General features: G+C 40.7%; 2 protein-coding genes and 1 long non-coding RNA gene across 4 annotated transcripts in view; 1 reads left to right on the plus strand and 2 right to left on the minus strand.

Moving 5' to 3' along the window:
- Window positions 1-18690, plus strand: part of LOC131881498 (BAI1-associated protein 3-like) — a 33893-nt gene that overhangs the window by 12419 nt on the left and 2784 nt on the right. For both annotated transcript variants that reach the window (XM_059228381.1, XM_059228389.1), the window contains 15 exons: window positions 594-815; window positions 883-927; window positions 1263-1462; window positions 2065-2228; window positions 5473-5691; window positions 7128-7252; window positions 11543-11650; window positions 12988-13140; window positions 13255-13306; window positions 15416-15757; window positions 16538-16726; window positions 16822-16947; window positions 17023-17265; window positions 17347-17562; window positions 18101-18247. In XM_059228381.1, coding sequence (XP_059084364.1) covers window positions 594-815; window positions 883-927; window positions 1263-1462; window positions 2065-2228; window positions 5473-5691; window positions 7128-7252; window positions 11543-11650; window positions 12988-13140; window positions 13255-13306; window positions 15416-15757; window positions 16538-16726; window positions 16822-16947; window positions 17023-17265; window positions 17347-17562; window positions 18101-18247 — 2551 coding nt within the window. The remainder of the gene's footprint in view (window positions 1-593; window positions 816-882; window positions 928-1262; window positions 1463-2064; window positions 2229-5472; window positions 5692-7127; window positions 7253-11542; window positions 11651-12987; window positions 13141-13254; window positions 13307-15415; window positions 15758-16537; window positions 16727-16821; window positions 16948-17022; window positions 17266-17346; window positions 17563-18100; window positions 18248-18690) is intronic.
- LOC131881522 (uncharacterized) lies at window positions 5430-6108 on the minus strand. Its single transcript, XR_009373369.1, has 2 exons — window positions 5740-6108; window positions 5430-5676 (listed from the first exon to the last, which is right to left on the minus strand). It is a non-coding gene; the product is annotated as an uncharacterized LOC131881522 (long non-coding RNA).
- LOC131881511 (uncharacterized) lies at window positions 13220-14755 on the minus strand. The gene is made up of 3 exons (XM_059228402.1): window positions 14599-14755; window positions 14321-14524; window positions 13220-13445 (listed from the first exon to the last, which is right to left on the minus strand). The coding sequence occupies exons 1-3, from the start codon at window positions 14659-14661 to the stop codon at window positions 13383-13385; spliced, it is 330 nt and encodes a 109-aa protein (XP_059084385.1). The 5' UTR covers window positions 14662-14755; the 3' UTR covers window positions 13220-13382.

Genomic DNA, 18690 nt, shown 5'->3' on the forward strand with positions numbered 1-18690 from the left:
TGGACATTTTTCTGGAATTGTGAACGATATGTTACTTTACAGTATAGTAGATCGCAATCAAGGCGTATTACTACTTGAAAAACTATTGATTGTAAGTTTACACCACTTCAAGAATTGATGCGTTCATTGAAGCCCTGCTTAGTCAGGACTTTGCTTTTCGTACCTGTGATTTGTAGTTCCATGGGACGGAACAGGCTTATGTTTGTCAAAATCTAAAGAGCCTTGCTGCCTTAATTACGGGGCAATCATGCCATAGCTTTGTACATATTCCACAACAGAGTCATTAGTACGTACAAATACGGTACGAATAAAAACATTTGAGACAAATTGTGGGCTGAAAAATAACGGTTGAATTTATTATTGTTAAGGTGCTTTCTCCAAAAAGATTTCCAATAACAATATCTTCTAAAGGTCAATTTTCAGGATGGTAAATCATCTCTTCAGATCACATTACCAAAATCAAGCTAAAAATATTTTACCTCCCCAGGGTTAGAGATCGCAGAATGCCTCGAAGGGATTTCCGTCTGAGAAACCTTAACTAACCTCTTCTTTGTCTCACACAAAAATATGCATTGTTTTCTCGCTTCCATCAGTTTCCGCTTGAGCTTTAGGCGTCGTGAGTCGTCCAAAAAGAAGAAATCCGAGTCCAATACTGGAACTAATGGAGGCGATGCTACAACCAATCCCAGTAGCAACACCCTGGGTGCCAATTTGGTCACTAATAGCCCAGGCGGCCTTCTCCCCGCCAAGTTTATCAAGGCCACGACGGTTAAAAGCAACACGCTGTCCCCACATTGGAATGAGAGGTTCCGATTGTAAGTGCATCTATGGTGAGGCGTTAATTTGTGAGAGCCTAGTAACCATGTCAATCCATGATTTCAGCGACATAGACGACGTTGCCTCGGATGTTTTTCATCTTGACATTTGGTACGTACTTGGTCCACTTTGAGATTTGAGATCTGCGCAATGAATTATTGAAAAGCTTATTTCGAGAAAGAGACTTTTTTCACTCAACATCATACATAGTTCACGTCAATAAACGGGTTTTTAGCCATTTGTTTCATACTCTTATTGGAACTGATGAGAAAGCCTGCTTCAGCCTCCACAGAGAGTGCTGAAAACAGCCTTGACATTTCCAACCAACACGTGGATTTCCTTGGTGTATACATAGGTACAAGCAGTCTAGTCCATGTGGAGCTGAAGGAAAATGCCTTTCCCCATTGACTGACAAGTAATCAATGGTAATTTATCCTTCGTTCCAGGGATCATGACGACGAGACGTCTGTTCTCGATGCCGTGGGTCGTCTCAATGAGGTGAAAGGCATGCGAGGTCTGGGTCGCTATTTCAAGCAAGTCGCCCAATCCGCCAGATCCGGCGGTGAGGATGACTTCTTGGGAAGTGTCAATTTCCCGGTCAGAGACATTCCTTCAGCGGGAGTTGAGCAATGGTACAAACTGGAAGGTATGGCACACCCATGTGGTCATTCATGAATCTGATATGTACGCTTACGTAGACGACGTAGGCTCATTAAGCCTTTTCGTCATGCTGTCTGAGGCTATATTTTGGTCGAGGTCAGAGCCTCTCGGAAAAAGATTTGAAAAATGGTTAAGCTGGGCTGGGAAGGAGTGATCCTGTGATTCATTGACCTTCACGTTACAAGAAAAATGGACACATTCTTATTTTGGAACCGCTTGATGTCATGTTCCAAGAGCAGAGATAAATATGTTCAATGTATGATAGGCTTCAGTGGACTTCTCATCGAATAAGAATTGAGTGCTATTGTTTATGTATGTAGACTGGCAAAGGCCGGACAAACATTGTGCAGTCATTCGTTCAGAGTTATTGAATGACAGGCGAATTCCTCGCTTGCTCTCCCTAGGGCGATATGTTGTTATATAATGCATTTGACATCAACCAAGACGTACACCTCATCCACTCACCAACAGCGAGTTCACTCTGTTTCATTTCCTCTCAAGCTGTTGTTCATGTTCGCCGAAGATTGAGAACCACGTGTTCTATGTATGCTGAATAATTCATACCGGAATGTTTCTTCACCGTTTAAGGTCGCTCCACCAAATCCAACATTCAAGGTTATTTGCGATTAAAACTGTGGCTATCAACGAGGGAGAATCGGGGCCTTTCCGAGGAAGAGGATTTGTGGAACGAGATCAGGCAGCATGAGCAAATCTACAGCGTGTTTTTGGACCACCAAGTTCATCACCTTAAGGTAAGGTCTAATCACTCTGGATGAGCCAGGGGGTACGTACGATATGGCTTTCGTCGAGGGAATTACATCGAATCCTCGTTACGTTCATTAAGATTTCTTTAGTGGCTTTTCAACGTACGCAGTTACCGGTAGTTGTACGTATAATAAGTACACATTTGGGCTACAGCTTTAGGTATAGAGGCCCATCAAGCCAATGAGATTACTTACGAAAACAACTTAAGACGAGAGTGATAAGTCATTAATGAATGACATGGGAAAACGGCCGAAGCTCTCGCGACCCATTTGGTTTTTGGATTGAGTAACGAGCGTGATTGAATCTGAGATAAGAGCTTTGACCCTAACCCACGGGGAAAAACATTATATCAATTACTTCGAATGATCGTAGGGTGGCAAATTATGGTGATCTTGCTTCGATGCAATGTAACAACCTAAGGATATTATCAAGTATGACACCTTCCATTGTCGAAAGCTGTTATAACACTAAATGCATTCTATGATATATCGCCGGTTCAGCTGAGGCCCGTTTTTTTAACAGCTTTTTCCTCGGAGTTAAGGTTTGGACTTTACCCAGAATCTGCATCCCCTCATGGCCATGTACGCGTATGTGTGTAATTCGATACTGGATAACGTCCAAGCGTTTAGTTGTGAGGTACAACCTCTAAAAAAACCTCACCTCTGGTTGTTTTTAACCGACTGTATCCATTCTTATTTCCTTATATTTCCATGCCATTCTTTTATCTGATGTCAATTTGTGAAGTCTTTTTCGAAAATGGAGCATCAAAATCGTGTTCATAGTCAAAAAGTACTTGCGAGGATTGCATATGACGAAAAGAGGTCGATAGCATATTTTTTGAACGGGAAACTTATTTTTTTCCTCTTTTTGTAATATTTTAGAGGAAATATAAGCAAGATGTGACCCATTAGGTGACTCCAAACGATATTTCTCGTTATTTCATCCATCCCACGCATAAAAAAGACATTGCGAAAAATCTCCTTTTTAAGTCGAGGTTATCAGGCATTTTTTTTCCGGAAAAGTAAATGAGCAACTTAGCAGTCAAATGTTGCACAAGTAAAGAGCACGTATTTCATGCATTTCATCAGCCATTAAGCCAAGAAATTTCGTTTTTATAATAATGCAGTATAAAAGAGTCCAAGCACTTTTGAATGAATATTCACCATCTTTTTATACATGTTTATATTTTTCTGCTGTTTTCCGCACCATCGCAACGCTGGACATTCTTGAACACATAGCTGCATCTATTTAAGTAGGAATGGATAATCATAGGATTTTTATGTTTACATATGTAAATTATAGAGTAATATTTGGCACCTTTGGGGGTAAATAGACAATGATAGTAATCATTTTTAGATAATAAAAAACTACACTTTGCCCAAGAGAATCAAATGTTTCCTCGACTTCTAATGAGGAACCATTTTCAAGGTGTTAGTTCTCTCCGTAAAAGCTTTAGTTTACATAACTACGAATAACGCAACAGAAAAGACACCTTTTTCGAAGTCCTTTCCCAGAAATGTACCGAGGTCGCGGTCTTAATACGTGACACGTGAGTTTGTCAAATCTTAGGTAAGAAGTATGTCCGAGCTACGTGTCAGATCAACAAGAAAAACCAACGTGAGACTTGTTTTTATACTATGCCTTCACATGCATGTCTTTGAGCATTGATTTTTAACCTCTCAAAGCACACTGAACGAATAGACTGCAGTTGGATTAATTCTCTTCTTTAGTGTCCAAGTTTATTTGCAGCGCACCTTCGGTTTCTTTCCATGTTACAAAGAGAATTCTAGTACCTGAATCTAGTATCTAAGCACTACGATCTATTTATTTTTTTGGGGTAAGGCACATTCTCAAATTAATGGCTGGAAGATGCAACTAAAATGAATTGCAGGGCTTGAAGTTGGTTTGTTGTGCCAAACAAACGTGAACTCAATTGCTTGTTATTGATTTTGGATTAACGTGTTTGTTCTCATGTTGATCCGAGGCACATTTTATTTAGATTCTTTATGCGTAGTCCAAATTCAGTTTGGAAGTGTCATCACAATAATGAAGGTTGATTGGAGACCCATATTCCCACAGATCATGTAGATTACACTCATTATTTCTTCAAAATTTAGTTTCATGACGCGATCATTTTAATTATTCAGATTACCTATTTCAACTTGAATGTTTTGCTTGTACAATTGTTTTCATCGAAATCATTTCATGATAGAGTGTTTGGCTAAATGGTATGGATTAACCGATTGTTTTACCTGAACCATAATCGTAGTCGCTAATATAGTACATTTTCATAGAGTAGGCCACCAAGTGATTGTTAGGAAATATGAAAAAAAGGAAAGAACATATTGAAGAAATCATTTTATATCGGCATTTGAGAAAATTAGGCCCTCCATTCGACGAATGGAGTAAACTCAAATATCTTGGAATGTTCTCCAATTCATTGGAGGCCATCAAGCAGAAGCAGATTCGGTGAAATTTGAAAATCTTTTTTTTTTGAACAATTCAAAGATCGTTTCCTTATTTAATTGGAGCTACGTTCCACTAGTTCCTAGACATGATTTCATGTTAAAGACAGTCTCTTCACAAGCTCAATTGTACCAAATTTCGTTAAACTGTATACTGTTTTTACCACAGCACAAATGTGCCAATTGACTTGAAGATGTGTTCAAAAATCCAACTGTCTGGCCGAAGGAAAAAATAACTTGATTTGGATCTTGCCCCATCTTGATCAAAAGCGCGGATCCAAATACCGTTAACTCATCATCACTCTCAAACTTTGAACAGTCAGCCAGGTTTTATCCAAGTATATGAAATGATGTGTGTTTGGAGGCGGGAAAAACTTTTCTATATCCATTTCTTGCTAAAAAGGAAGTATTAGGAACTGGTCTCCCATCAACAAAAAAATGGAACATTGCACATCTCCTCCTTTTGCAAAAGAACACCTCGTCCCAATCTGAAGTCAGGTGTTTGGCACATCAGGGAAAGGGGCACATGCAACAACATCTTTCTTGCTAACGCTTAGTACCATATCATAATATAATATAATATTAGTCATAGTACTTCTCTAGCAAACCACCATTCCCTCCCCCACATTAAGGAACAGTTCTTTATACCGTTGTTAAGCATTTTTTTAAGCCAAAAACTTGCGAATTGTGAAAAATCTCCAAAATTTCCGATCCAATTCAAGGTCTTTTGGGAGTTCCTCACCAACCCAAGTTTATTTTCTTTCAGTACCCTTGGGAATGGGATGGAGAGCTGCCGGAAGCCGCCTGCACCATCTTGCACCAGCACATGATCCAAGGCGACCTGACTGAGCTTCAGGTGGCTGGCCTTCGTTGGCGCTCCTTGTTCAATCAGGCCAAGAAGGCTCAAATCAATTACAAAATTCTTTATGAGACCTTGAGGACCTTGGACAAGCGGTGGGACAAGGATCTTCTGACGGAGAGTGAGGTAAAGATAAAGTGATTTACTCATTATACATTCATGATACGTACGTACCGTAATGGATAAACCGTCAATGTATGAAGCAGTGAAAGGTATGATAAGTGCTCTGGAACAGGTCGGGAATTCGAGAAAAGCGAGTAAAAGTTGTTGGCTCTCCAGACTCGTCAGTTTGGACCGAGTAGGAGGTAATTCAATAGGCCACTCCGCCTACTTCAAATAAAAACGGGAAGGAGGACTTCCAAGGAGATTGAAAGGCCGCTGATGAGATGCGACAAATAATCTACTAACTCAATGTTGGCAGGGATGATCCACACTCTTTCTTTTAAGGGTCAACTATACAGAAAACCAGTTTTAGGCCACATCCCATTCCTTGAAATGTCTGCGACCGGGAAAATGAGTTGTACTTTAAATCGCCATTCTTTTTGTAACTGTCTGATATGTAGAATGCTATTTACATCGCCTGTTTGAAGTACCCCTTTTTAATCCAAAGGAAATCCGGGATAGATATCCAGTTTCAATGAACTTGAATGCTTTGGTGCAAGAGCTATTTTTCTTCTTAACAGCAATGATCAAGGGAAAAAGGATTGCAGTAACGGAAGCCTTGAGGGCCCATTAATTTATGGTTCCACCCAGAGCTGGGACTGATATGAAAGCGTGCCAAAAAGGCATTTCTACCTGGTTCCATGTTCCTCTCACAACCAACGGTTCCTTTCCCGCCGGAACTGTTGAGAGTTTTTTCCAAGGGAGATAATTGAAAATTGTTCTTCTTTTGGAACAAAAAAAGGGAAAAAAGCACCAAATTTGGAAGCCTCTTTTCCATTCAGTACAGCCTGTTCTTCTTGAACTATTATGACATATTCTTGATTTGGACCACTCCTACTCAAAGATTTTGTCCATCCAATGGTATGCGATTCGAAGTAAGGGTGGTGTAATCGAACTATATAAATTGATGACTCTTCATTGCGATAAAACTTGGGTCTACTTCAGTTTGGCTTGGAACAAAGACCATTATGATTATCATCTGGCTTGGGTAATTATGGAGTGGCACATTTTTTCACATCAGCACCACATTGCCTAACGACAATGCACTTATCGTATGGTCCGGACCATGTCTAAGGCCGTTAAATGACGGCCTTTCATCGTCCAACCGGAAATGGAACCCTTAACCCATTTTGCTTGCATCTGAAGACCTTCGACATCATTCTCTTTGAGGGAATTCTTCCACACATTAACGTTATGGTTGGCCCAAATACGAAAAGGCAACATTGGATTTAAGTCCTCACATTTCTCGAGAGTTTTCTCAAAAAAGATCGTGTTTGATTATCTTTTTTTTGCAGTATCGTTCTAAGGAAAATTGTAGTCTTTCCGAATATACTTTCTCATGCCAATTGAGTTATAATTGAAATAATGTTGAGAACGGATCAAAATTTGATTTATTTTAGGAGCAATCCTTGGCCAAATCATTCAATGAGTTCATCGATTTCGGCCTAGTTCTGATCCAGAATCATCGCCAATTGTTCCCAGCCGAAAATGCACCCGCTCAAATCAAATTGGAATATCTCCTCAGGTAGGAAACTTCCCAGCTCATGTCTTTTTTTCCTGGTCCTGTTTTTTTCTACGTTCTATCTATCTATCCATCCATCCATCAACTTGGTCATTTCGATCGGCGAGTCAGGATTGAAGCCATTTCATTAATGGGTCCTGAGTCAAGATGTGGCGTTGCAGTTTTTTGCAGCCTTTTGGCCCTCTCTTTCCTTCTCGTCCTCTGTTCACTTCTCTCAAGGGACCTTGTCTATTTTTGATCCTCTTACCACTTCAATTCTTTCGTATCCTCGTGTTCCCAAGATCAGACGCTCAACCCGGTCCCATCTTTTTGTTGGCCAGACTTCGTAAGACGGATCTTTGATCAGAGATTGTCTCAGATCGTTTGATCTTGGAGCGATGATATTTGATTTGTGTTTGCGCGAATCCAATGGCATGATGCATCAGAAGCAATCATAAAAAACAAAGGCTGTCAATTGAGGACTGGACGAACGGTAAAGGTGTGTTTAAGCTGACCAACACGATTTATTCTGACGCTGTAGCTGAATCCAAATCTTGTTCGTTTGTCATTGTAATGGATTTGCAAGGTTGGATAGTTTTGGACGTTTAACCGTGGCCAACAATTAATTGAGTTGAATTCAATTAGTTGTGTGGCTTTTCAGACCATATGGAATCTTGATTAATTGGATGTGAGTCAAGCTTCAATTAATGGCTTTCATTCTATCAAAAGGCGAATTACCATTGAATGCTTGAACCAACTTCAAGTCGTTCTGAGTCCAAACTATGCATGGGAATTTAAGATTGATCGAGAGGCGACATGAATATGTTAATACGTCTTTCATGAAGTAAAACATTCGCTTCAATTGCTTACCAACAACATGAATCAAATTGTACTCTAAGGCATGCGCTTAATAACCCTTTAATCTTGGCGCAAGTCTTTTTTGCGGCCAAAGTCCCATTTCCGAACAAAAATCCAAGGTTACCCATTAATTATTTGCTTAATCATGTGGCAGACTTCAAAAATAAAGTATGATCCTTCATTCATCATCGATCTAATATACTGTACACTTAAGAGATATCTTGGGCTGTCGAGTGTCTTTAGGACCTTATTCCTGCTCCAACATATCTCTGACGGTTGTCTTGAGTGCCTCAGATGCCTAGCTCAGGGAAGCTGGTCATCAGAATTCTTTCTCAAGTATTTCTCGATGGCCCTTGGGTATAATTTGATGACTAGAAGTGTCATTGAGCATGATCATATCGCTCATCATAAGACCATAACTCATGGATGGAATGGAAGAAGGTAGCTTGGGTTTGGTTCATCGAAAACAGGGACATCTTTGGCTTCATTCTTTTGGAACACAAACAAACGTTGAGCCCTGGAGATCCCCGATAAGAGATCCACATCTATTGGAGTGGGATTCTGAGAAAGGAGCCTTGACAGATCAACACAAATCTCGTATGATTACATCCCGAATATGTACTTGACTTGGGTGGGCAGACATGGGTCCAGTAACTTTTTCTTCGAGATTTAAAGAGAACCTGTGGAACAGGTCGGGTCTGGAATGTGGGGTTTCAGTGGACAATGCGGATTAGTTTTGAAATATCTCCAAAGTGGAAACATGAGCGAGATTGTTGTTCAAGGGCACTTTGGCAAAAGACAAATACGCCTGAGTTAGCACCCCTTTGGTTGGTTAGTTAGTTCGTTGGTTGGCTGGTTGGTTTTTACTCGGAACCAAACCCTTTCCATCGAAAGGTGAGGATTACCGAGTGTGTTTTTGATGGAATAGCTAACTGTTTGTCGGAAAACAACTGGCAAGAATAACGCTCTTCCGACATATCTTTCCAATCGTGAATAGACAAAAAACGTTGGTCTTTTTTTTGTCGGTGAGGTCGAGATTTGAACCCTACGCTCATTATTTGCCTTACTCTCCCTCCCCTCTGATAAGATGTCGCTTATGCTCATCAATATTTGTCTCATAATTGGGTTGGATTTTATCTATGGTTTAGATATGCACACTTTATGTTTTAAACGAGGCGGCAAGTTTACCAATAAATGATTACTCTTCAAACTCCGTGAGAACTAAACTCTGCAGAGAAGTTGCCAATTCTCAGAAATTGTTTTGACTAAAGTTCTGCAAAGTGAGACCGGAGAAACAGGAATTCGAAGAACTTTGCTCGTGTAGTACTCGATCAGGGTCCTTCTCAATTTTGGCTTAAAAATAGCATTAGGATTTTTTTATTAATAGTAGTAAGTCAAGATGGGTCAAATACTCGTCTAAAATCCGTTGCAATGGCTGACCAAATTTATTCAATTTGATCTCAACGCCATGTTCATAGAAAATTGTTCAAAAATATGCCAAACCATTAGCTTTAAATGCATTGAATCCCCAACAGAACAGTCGAAAAAAGGGATACCGTCCAGGATTGGAAGGTCCAACCTTTTGCTCTCTTCAATACGGTAACGAAACGGTTGGATATTTGTTGAAAGAAATAAGATATATGAATAAAAACCATTCAACAACATCGACAAAAAACGAGATTTCTTACAAGATATGATTTAGAATGCAAATGATATGGATGCTTTGTCTTATCTCTCGTGGCAACTAAACAACTGATTATTACTGGAGACTAGAATCAGTCTTAGCTTTGCAAGTTAAATCGTGCTCTATCATGAAAGGTAAAGACTTCTTGACGGCCCTGACCAAGCGGCATTTGGAGTGCCACAAGGCGCTATCCTAGGCCAAAAATTGAATTCATACCTGTTATCGCACCTCTCCAGGGCGTTCCACAATTGGTACTTTTCAAATACGCCCGCTAAGTCATGGACGACTTGAACAAGCAAACTATCGTTTTAACGTTCGATATCAACAAGATCAAAAACAAATCTTAATCTATTCAGCACCGTGTGCCGAGCATCCTGGATCTTTTTCGTGTGGAGTAAGAACCAGTTCCTGGATTTATGACATGCAACTCTGAATGCCGAAAAAACTATTAAGGAACTATAGTTCTGTTGTTAATGCGAGTCATACATGTCAAAAAATATGCCCGCAGAAGGCCTCGACTTGATGGGACAATTTCAGCGATGGTTTCAAAGCTATTTGCCAAATGTAGATCAAATTTGATACAAAAATTTAGTAGTTACATATTTGATTAATTGATTGAATCCATATGAAGCCTTATTGTCCTGGTTTAAGTAGTTCGTAAGCAATAAGTGAGTATCTAAGTAGCGGCATTTATGGAACACCCTCTTGAACATGGATCATTCCTTCTCTCCTTGATCTCATCTTATGCTGATAACACAACGCCGATGTTTAGCAGAAGTTCAATGAATCAAAAAGGGCTGCAAAGCGACTTAGAATCAATAGATGAGTACGTTAAAGCACAACTTGTTATCAATTATAAACTGGGGATAAATTCCGTATTTGACCCCAGCTCAATGAAGTATCTTGGGATAATTGTAAAAAATATCTCGAATACGCTTCCAACCTTGGTTCCAATGACCACAGGGAGGGTTGAATGAGATTGAACGAGTGCAAAAAGCATCTTGAGATCTATTGAGGGCAAGTCTAATCTAAATTATTGAGAGCGACTTCAGCTTAAGCCTAAACTTATGCTCTTAATGACTTCACTCTCTGCGTCCTTATCCGGGAGCAAGACAAACCGTTAGCGAAAGACAAGGGTTCTGATGTGAAATGCGCAATAAATTCAATCCCCTGGAAAGATCTACGGAAGGGCTTTAAAATCGTCCTTTGTTTTCAATCAAGGACCAACTTTTCATAGCTTGTTACCTTGCTCTCTTGGACGATTCTGTACATTAGATGAGATGACTCACTCTTCAGTTTTAAAAGATACTTGCAATAGATTGGTTTTTTTGGTTACGATTTTAGGCCAACCATAAGTTCTCAGGTGCCCTGAAGCGGGAAATTCGAACACTCTACATGAACAAAAAGCTTTGAAATTATGACACTACATGTTTTACAGGGAATCTGATTCCCTTGTTCGGTTAACGAACCCGATAATCAGACATAAGAAACAGGCATTAATAGAGTAATCTAGATTATGCTATTTTGTCAATCCGTTATGTAGCATTGTGGTGGATAGCATTCCCAGAAACGTTGAATAAGCCGACAAAAAATGGTTCGCGAATTATAATCATGACAATTACTTTATCTCCGAAACTTTCATGTCATTGATATCTGCATTCAATCATATCCAATAATGCATTGTCATGCTTTTCCCCAAAATTTACAAATTCCCCTGGCTCTACGTCTTTCAGGCTGAATTATTAAAATGTGGTTCTGTGTCTATGTTTCAGATGTTTCTACGAGATCACGGACATGCGGGTGTCCTCCCGCAGTTGTCCCAAATATCCAGATCTTCGAATTGCCATCATTGCCTCACTTCAACGGGGAACAGTTGATCTGTAAGTGAACCCAACTTACTTTGTATTTAAAAGTAACCGATTAATTAAAAAAACAAACATACTTCCTCGTTTCAATGAAGACTCGCTTTAAGTGGAAAAGCTTCATTTGTGAAGATTTCTATCCGAATATTGGAAAGAGTGTTTTTAAGTAGTGACAAAGTCCTCGAAAAGTAGCTAAAGAAGCTTGTATGTAAGGTGTTCGATTTTCTTCGAAAAGGGCTCCATTTTTCACTAGTCATTCTTGTTTTTGGCGATAGGAGTACGACTATTATGTACTGGGTGTAGACAGAATAGATTGCGATTGCACTTGAAATAATGAAAGGTGCTTGAAAAGGGTAAACCAAAATAAATGAAGGCCAGGCAAGAATTGGGCACTTTAGTTGAAAGCCAATAAAGGAGGGTTTGAAGGATCGCTTTCAGTGAATAACAATTTGTGACTTGGGCCAAACAAACAAGCTTTACGAGTTTTATTGTACTTGGCTTCAAAGTGCTCTTGGAAACTAAATCAAGTGGTATTTTCATTGAAAACCGTTATCAGTCCTTCTTCCCCCTGTCAATATGGAAGGTTTAGCTTCAAATGGAGGATCACTCCTCGAATTCTTCCCAACTCCTGGTGTGTACTTTCATGTAAATGAATGTCCACTCATCTTGCCATTGGTAGTACAGTATTTCTGAGGCAGGTCTGAATCTGATTTCTTGCCTGATATGCATGAATGGGATTGTGCCAGTTGATTAGTTTTCTGCCAAATACTCGCTATCGCCATCAAAAAGAATCGAGTTCTCGAGTTCTCGAGTAACATACACAACCCCGACCATCATCGCATTGGGTGGGTTGGCTTGGAATTTGATCAAGACAAGTAGCATGGAAAGTTATTCCTTGGAATGATTCATGCATCAACCCAAGGCTCTTCGTGGAACTTTTCTTGAGTCTTGAGAATCCACTTTATTGAGCAATGAACGGACCCTTGCTCCATCTTGAGCCTAGTTGAACTAGTTTCAGGGCGGTAGTTTTTGGTTGGGATGATGACCTGGTAAGCGTCGTATGTTGGAGTGAAGTAAAACTACCGTACCATTGGTTGGAATGCCTGGTTTATAGGAACCACTCTCAAAAACCAATCAATTCCAATTTGGCTCTCCATTCCTTGATAAAGTCGTTCCCACCAACTGTCAGTAAGTCTGAATTGCGTTGGATAGAGATTGCTATTTACTTTTCTTTCCTTTCCGGGGATGGGATCGCGTAGCCATTCATTAGGAACTTGGAACACTAGCTGGAAATCCATGCTTCCATGCTTTAGGTTCACCCTTGATGATTTTTCATGATATCTTTCCTGTTTTAGGTTCTACTCTCATCTGGATTGCAACGAAGTGGAAGAAATGATTGACCATGGGGTGAATCTACGTGACGTGCTGCAAAACTTCATCGAGACCTTGGTTGTGATCACTTCGGACTTGGAACGATCCAAAACCGTCTATCAAGCTCCTTTTGAAGAGTAAGTCGTGGAGTTGTGACTTCGATCTCTTTATCTTCCAACACATCTAATGCCAAAATCAGATTGAAATAACCGTGTATTCACAAAGGCCATCTTGTATTTTTGGACGTGCAGCATTCTCAGGATTCCTTACATCATCACCATATACAAGCAATATGACAAATTGGTAAGATCAATCAGCCAAGTTAGCAAGCATACGAGCACCATATCTCCTCGACCATGACATAATACATCCATCGGCCTTACAAGACACATGTCTCCACGTTTTTGTTCCCAACATTAATGTAGATGGCATACTCTCCCACCTGAAACACATATCAACAGGCATTAGAAGAGCATGAAAGCGCATGGCCTTCATATTCCAAGCCAAGGACGTCTTTATTCATGGACATGGGCACTTTTGTTCGATTTCAATTTCTTTTTGAAAGAGGATTGATTTCATACGGATATCATTGCTAGAAACTATCAGAAACTGGAATTGATTACCTCCAAGGCCAGTTCTGTCCTGATATTTTAGAGCTTCAATTACAGCGAATATGGAACGTGAACAAAGCTATCTGCTGAAAGAATGGCCAATCAACCAAAATGAGAAGTAACGGGCGAAGGGTTCTTAGGAAACCAATTGGTTTCGTGTTTAATTTTTGGCCAAACGCATAATACAGTTATCGTAAAAGAAGTTACGATGCATCCAAGAGCTCTGTGTGGTACACATACTATACGTAACGCAGTCACGCGAATTTGAACAATCCCATGTTCGAGTGGTTCAGCGAACCTTTGAAATGCATGCGATTCCAAGAAAAGTCTCACAAAAATGGGATTAAGGTTGCCCGAGCCCCCAATAGAAAGAGAAAGAAAAGTTTATGGTAACAACGAATTGTAATGTAATGTCAGCAAAACAAGACAAAAACTGCCATATAATGTCGTGGTGATGTTCTATCATTTTTGAGTGCGGTCTGTAATAGATTTGCGGATGAGTCCGTGTGCTTTCATGGGACCGAAATGAGTTCATTTAGAAAAAAGTTACCCAAATCCAATTTAAGTCTAGAGTATCAACGTGCTTTTCTTGGGGACCATTTAGAGCTGCGTCGAGTCAAGTGTCTTCCGGAGGAAGTTTCTTGCCCATGAGGAACTATGTTTTGACGACCAACTTTTCACGGTTTTTATAATCAGCTCAACTCACCTCGACTTGGTATTGGTTTTTGTTGATGCAATTCATGTAGTGATAGCAGTAAATGTCTTCATAATCCACATACATATCATGGGGTAAACACGTACAGGCGTGGTTCTCAGACTCTCCAGGTTGTAGTTCCTTGGAATGGCCTTCAACGCCTGCATAAGAAATTCTCCATGTGAACGTTTTTAAACCAACGTTCTTTACGGTGATCTAAGGAGGTACCAAATAAAGTGTTAGGTTGTAAGACGAAGGTTCATATGGAACATATATTTCCATTTATTTACCTCGCAACCGGAGGTCAAGGCCAGATTGGCCACCAAAGCTAATACCAAAGTCCTCACGAACATGATTGATTGATTTATTGACCACTCGTCCACGTTCCCGAATCTGAGCGCAAATCTATTTCAATGCTGAGTTGTAAGCATGAGATAAGCCATGAGGACGACATCTTTGTCTGTAAACATATGTATCTAATGCATGTATAGGTCAGTTGTTAAGGGGATTTGGCACGCTCGGATCCCAGAGTATACTTCTACTGTGCTTAGAGTACATGTATATGTATGTGGAGCATAGTGTCAGTCACGGACTTGTAGAGATGTAGACTTCGAACAGAAGCAAAAATATCTTGTTTCCTAAATCGTTTACTTTATTCCAAATAAACGCTTCATACGACCACAAGATATTACGGAATCGATGAACTTGGCCAAATTTGAGCCCAAAACTATGCTTAGGGAACTCAAGAGATATGTCTAAAGTTACGTACTAAACACTACATAACTTGGAAACGAACCGTTTTACAAATAAATAATATGAAAATGACTTACCTTAAATTGAAGAGATCTTGGTGTCTTATTTTATTACTTTACTGTAATTCGAAAACTGGGTTAGAATTGTTATGACCCAGAGCTGGCCGATTTAGCGGGAAGGTCGTTCACAGTCCATTTTTCTTCAAGTTTGTGTCGCAGTACTTGGCTCCCCGCCAGGGTATTCGAAAACCGGTTCAAAAGTGTTTCTCTAGTGTGCTCAACTTGATTTCCTTATGATCGATAACAACTGACCTGATATTAATACGTCGCTTCCGGCAATTATGATTACTTGCAGGTGTCCAGGGATCTGGGCTCACTCATTCAAAAGGCCGCCGATTCGGAGATGATCGCCAAGGAGCTGGTCCGACAATTCCAACCGCCGATTAGTCGGCGTGGATCTTGTCAGAATGGGGAATTCCAATCTTGCCAATCGCCGCCGGCCTTTGGCACCAAATCAAATTCAGGTCATCTCCTCGGCTACTATTTGTTCGAGATTTGTCTGGCTCTCAAGGACTTCTATGACCTTCGAGAGCCTCTCCTCCCACCTCAAGATCGAAGTGCCTTAATCATGAAGCCTTCGTTCAGGGACTGGTTCGTCACGGTTCTTCACGTTTGGCTCAAAATCGTCCTCGAAAAGGTACATATCGAATGATACACTGAAGGCCATCCCTTTCTAGACACTTCTTGACCTTTGTCCTGGATAAGCCGAAGAGATAAGCGGCCCTGACTTGTGACAGGGTGACACTTCTGAAGGACTGCATAGTTTCTGCACAATTTCTTCTCAAGGCGAAACTTGAAATTTGCCAAGGAAAAGTTTGCTCAACTTTTGCTCCTTCATATTCTCAACCAATTTTCTTGAGCAGCACTCTTTTCTGTAATATTTCGAGCGCCCAGAAATAATATCATGATGAATGAGGAAGCATAAAAAATGGGGTATTTGGGGACTGAATTTGCAATAATGACTCAAGCGGAAATGAACCTCGTCATACATATTAAGGCAATTTTCTGCTAGATTGTCGCTAATGGTTGTCCTTGTTGTTTCATTTGGTTATATGCACAATACATAGGAGCCTGTATGCTCTGAAGAGGAAAAGCGCGAGATACTTGAGGAGCAATTGTTTTCCCATAGTCTAAGATCCTTCAATTTTCGTTGAAGAAAACGTATACGTAAATCGGTTTTACTACAAGAGGAGTCACCTTCCAGGCAAATAAAGTTGAAGAAGCATTTAAATTGAGTCAAGTGATTGCAAAAAGAAGGAGCAGCGCTCTCACAAAGTTAGTCAATTTGAATCCAGTCATAGACTATCTAAATCTGTAAGGGATCTCCACCTGTCTTCAGCAAGAATGAAGCAGAGAAGGGAAAAAACTTGGAAAGACTTTTTCTTCCTTTTGCTTGAGGATCATTCTTCATTGACAGCTTCCCCAACGAGTGGAACGCTCTCTGGAGACGGAACAACCCATTGTGGACCCCGATAACTTGGAAGTGGTCCATTCATCTTCAGCTCATGACTTCACCTCCTCTGTGGCCTTGTTGAAGGAGTTCTGGCGAATATTCAACTGGGGCGAGCTTACCAACCCCAGGCCTCATTTGGCCATCTTAATTGATGTGAGTGACATACGTAACCTTAAATAGTTGTCATGGAGGCACACTACCGTAGGAGAATCAAGATTTAAAGCTAATGGCAAGTCGTGCTGTTGTAGGCCATGTGTCAAAGTTCCACGTTGTACACGGACCTCTCTCACAAGGTGCTTTTAGAAGAGACCAAAGGCGAGAAAGGCTTTTATGCCGAAGGGTCCACCACCAATTCCCTTCAATTGGCCGAGAAGGTGAGTCAATCAATCTTGGATCTATTGTCAATGCAAGTACTCTCACCTCAAGTCCGGCGCTTCTATGTACTGTAGGTTGTGATCACCCTCAACAACTTGGAACATATCCTCCAGTACATTTGTCTGATTCCCAAAGAGCTCAACTTTGAAGAAGACACGAAAGGCTCGATGGATTCGAATGACTCGGACAATTTTGAGGAGGAGAGGCTCTCTTGCAGCCTCGGAGATCAAGGAGGATTTCTGGCTGATCTCATTGCCACAGCCTGTGATTACACGGACATTGTTATTTACACCGTCCTCGAGACGCTCCAAGGAAAAGTATGGCAACGATGATCAATACAGCACAGTCAGAGAAAAGGAAGGCATTAATCCGCTTTTGGACCCGGTTTCCTGTTCCAGTTGGAAGACGGTCTGAGGAAGCATATTTTCCACTTAGCTTGGTCGCCAGAGTCCTTGCCCACCATGGATGCTATTGCTCCCCTCATGGCCTATTTGGACAAGCACATTCAGGCCTTGAATGCCAAGTTCCTCCGGGGCAACTACATTCGCTGCCTCCACGTGGTATGGGAATCGGTCTTGGCCGAGCTTCGAGAGCATTCAGACGCCTCCACCGGGGTAAGGGATCCTTCTCAACTACTCCAGGTTTAATGAGAGGGGGAACAAAGGACCATTTTGATCTGCATTCAAAGGAATCATGGGCATTGTAGTACGAACAGCCCATGAGATATACCAGACCACCAGAAGCTTGTGTTATTTGGGGACAAAGTAAGAGTAATGGCCTGTTTCAGAGTGTTGCCGGCCATTTTTTAGCTCATGAAGAGGGTGCCATGAAACATGGGAACGTCAAGCTCATGCCCAAATCTCCAGAGAAAATGTTCCTTCAAATTGCGTAGAATGAGAAAAAACGTTTGGAACATGAATTGGAGCATGGACAAAAAATTCAAATTGAACTCAAATGAATCTTCATTGGAAATCGTTCGAACAAATCGATTAATGACGTTTCATCACGTCAAGATATTTGACTACCTCATGATTTACCGGGTTTTTTGTCAAAAGCAAGGCCAGGCGCTTCTTTGAGTTTTGCAGATAAAAATTCACGGCCATAGGAATTTGAGTCCGTCATTCGACATCATACATTTTTTGTGTCTTACAGGAGAAGATGCCCATGTTTTTTGATCGGCTCCATGAGGCTCTACAGATACTGTCCGAGTTCTTCTACGCAGATGGAGCCGGACTCTCCGAAGGGAAACTTTACACCGATAATTTCAATGAACTTGACATTCAATTCAGCCTCAACGGGGTAAGTCCAAATGTGGCATGAAATTGCTGTCTCAATGATTTCACCGATTCACGTTTGAAACATTTTCGTTTTTGGTTACGATGATGGGAAATAGGCACAAATTGTCGGTCCTAGAAACATGAGCTCGATTCAAATATCCATGTTGATCCTCGTGCAAAGAACCTGATAGGATTTAGGGTAGACCTTGGGGTATATGTAAATGGCATTTCTTGAAATTTGCAATTTAAAAAACATTCCATGTCCGCTCCCGTTCTTTGCTTACCGTAATCTTTTCATGGCGACATTGTTCCAAGCATCCAGCTTTTGTTCCTGGGAAAGATGACGGCTGGATTGGTCTTTGTCATCTTTCGTGTGCAAATTGTTCCTACCCGAGCTTATTGGATAGGTTCCCAATATTCGAAGAAAACTTTTTTTAGAGGGGAGTCTGTGTGCGTGTGTGTGTT

This window comes from Tigriopus californicus, chromosome 1, assembly GCF_007210705.1.
Source record: "Tigriopus californicus strain San Diego chromosome 1, Tcal_SD_v2.1, whole genome shotgun sequence".
NCBI classification, from domain to species: domain Eukaryota; kingdom Metazoa; phylum Arthropoda; class Copepoda; order Harpacticoida; family Harpacticidae; genus Tigriopus; species Tigriopus californicus.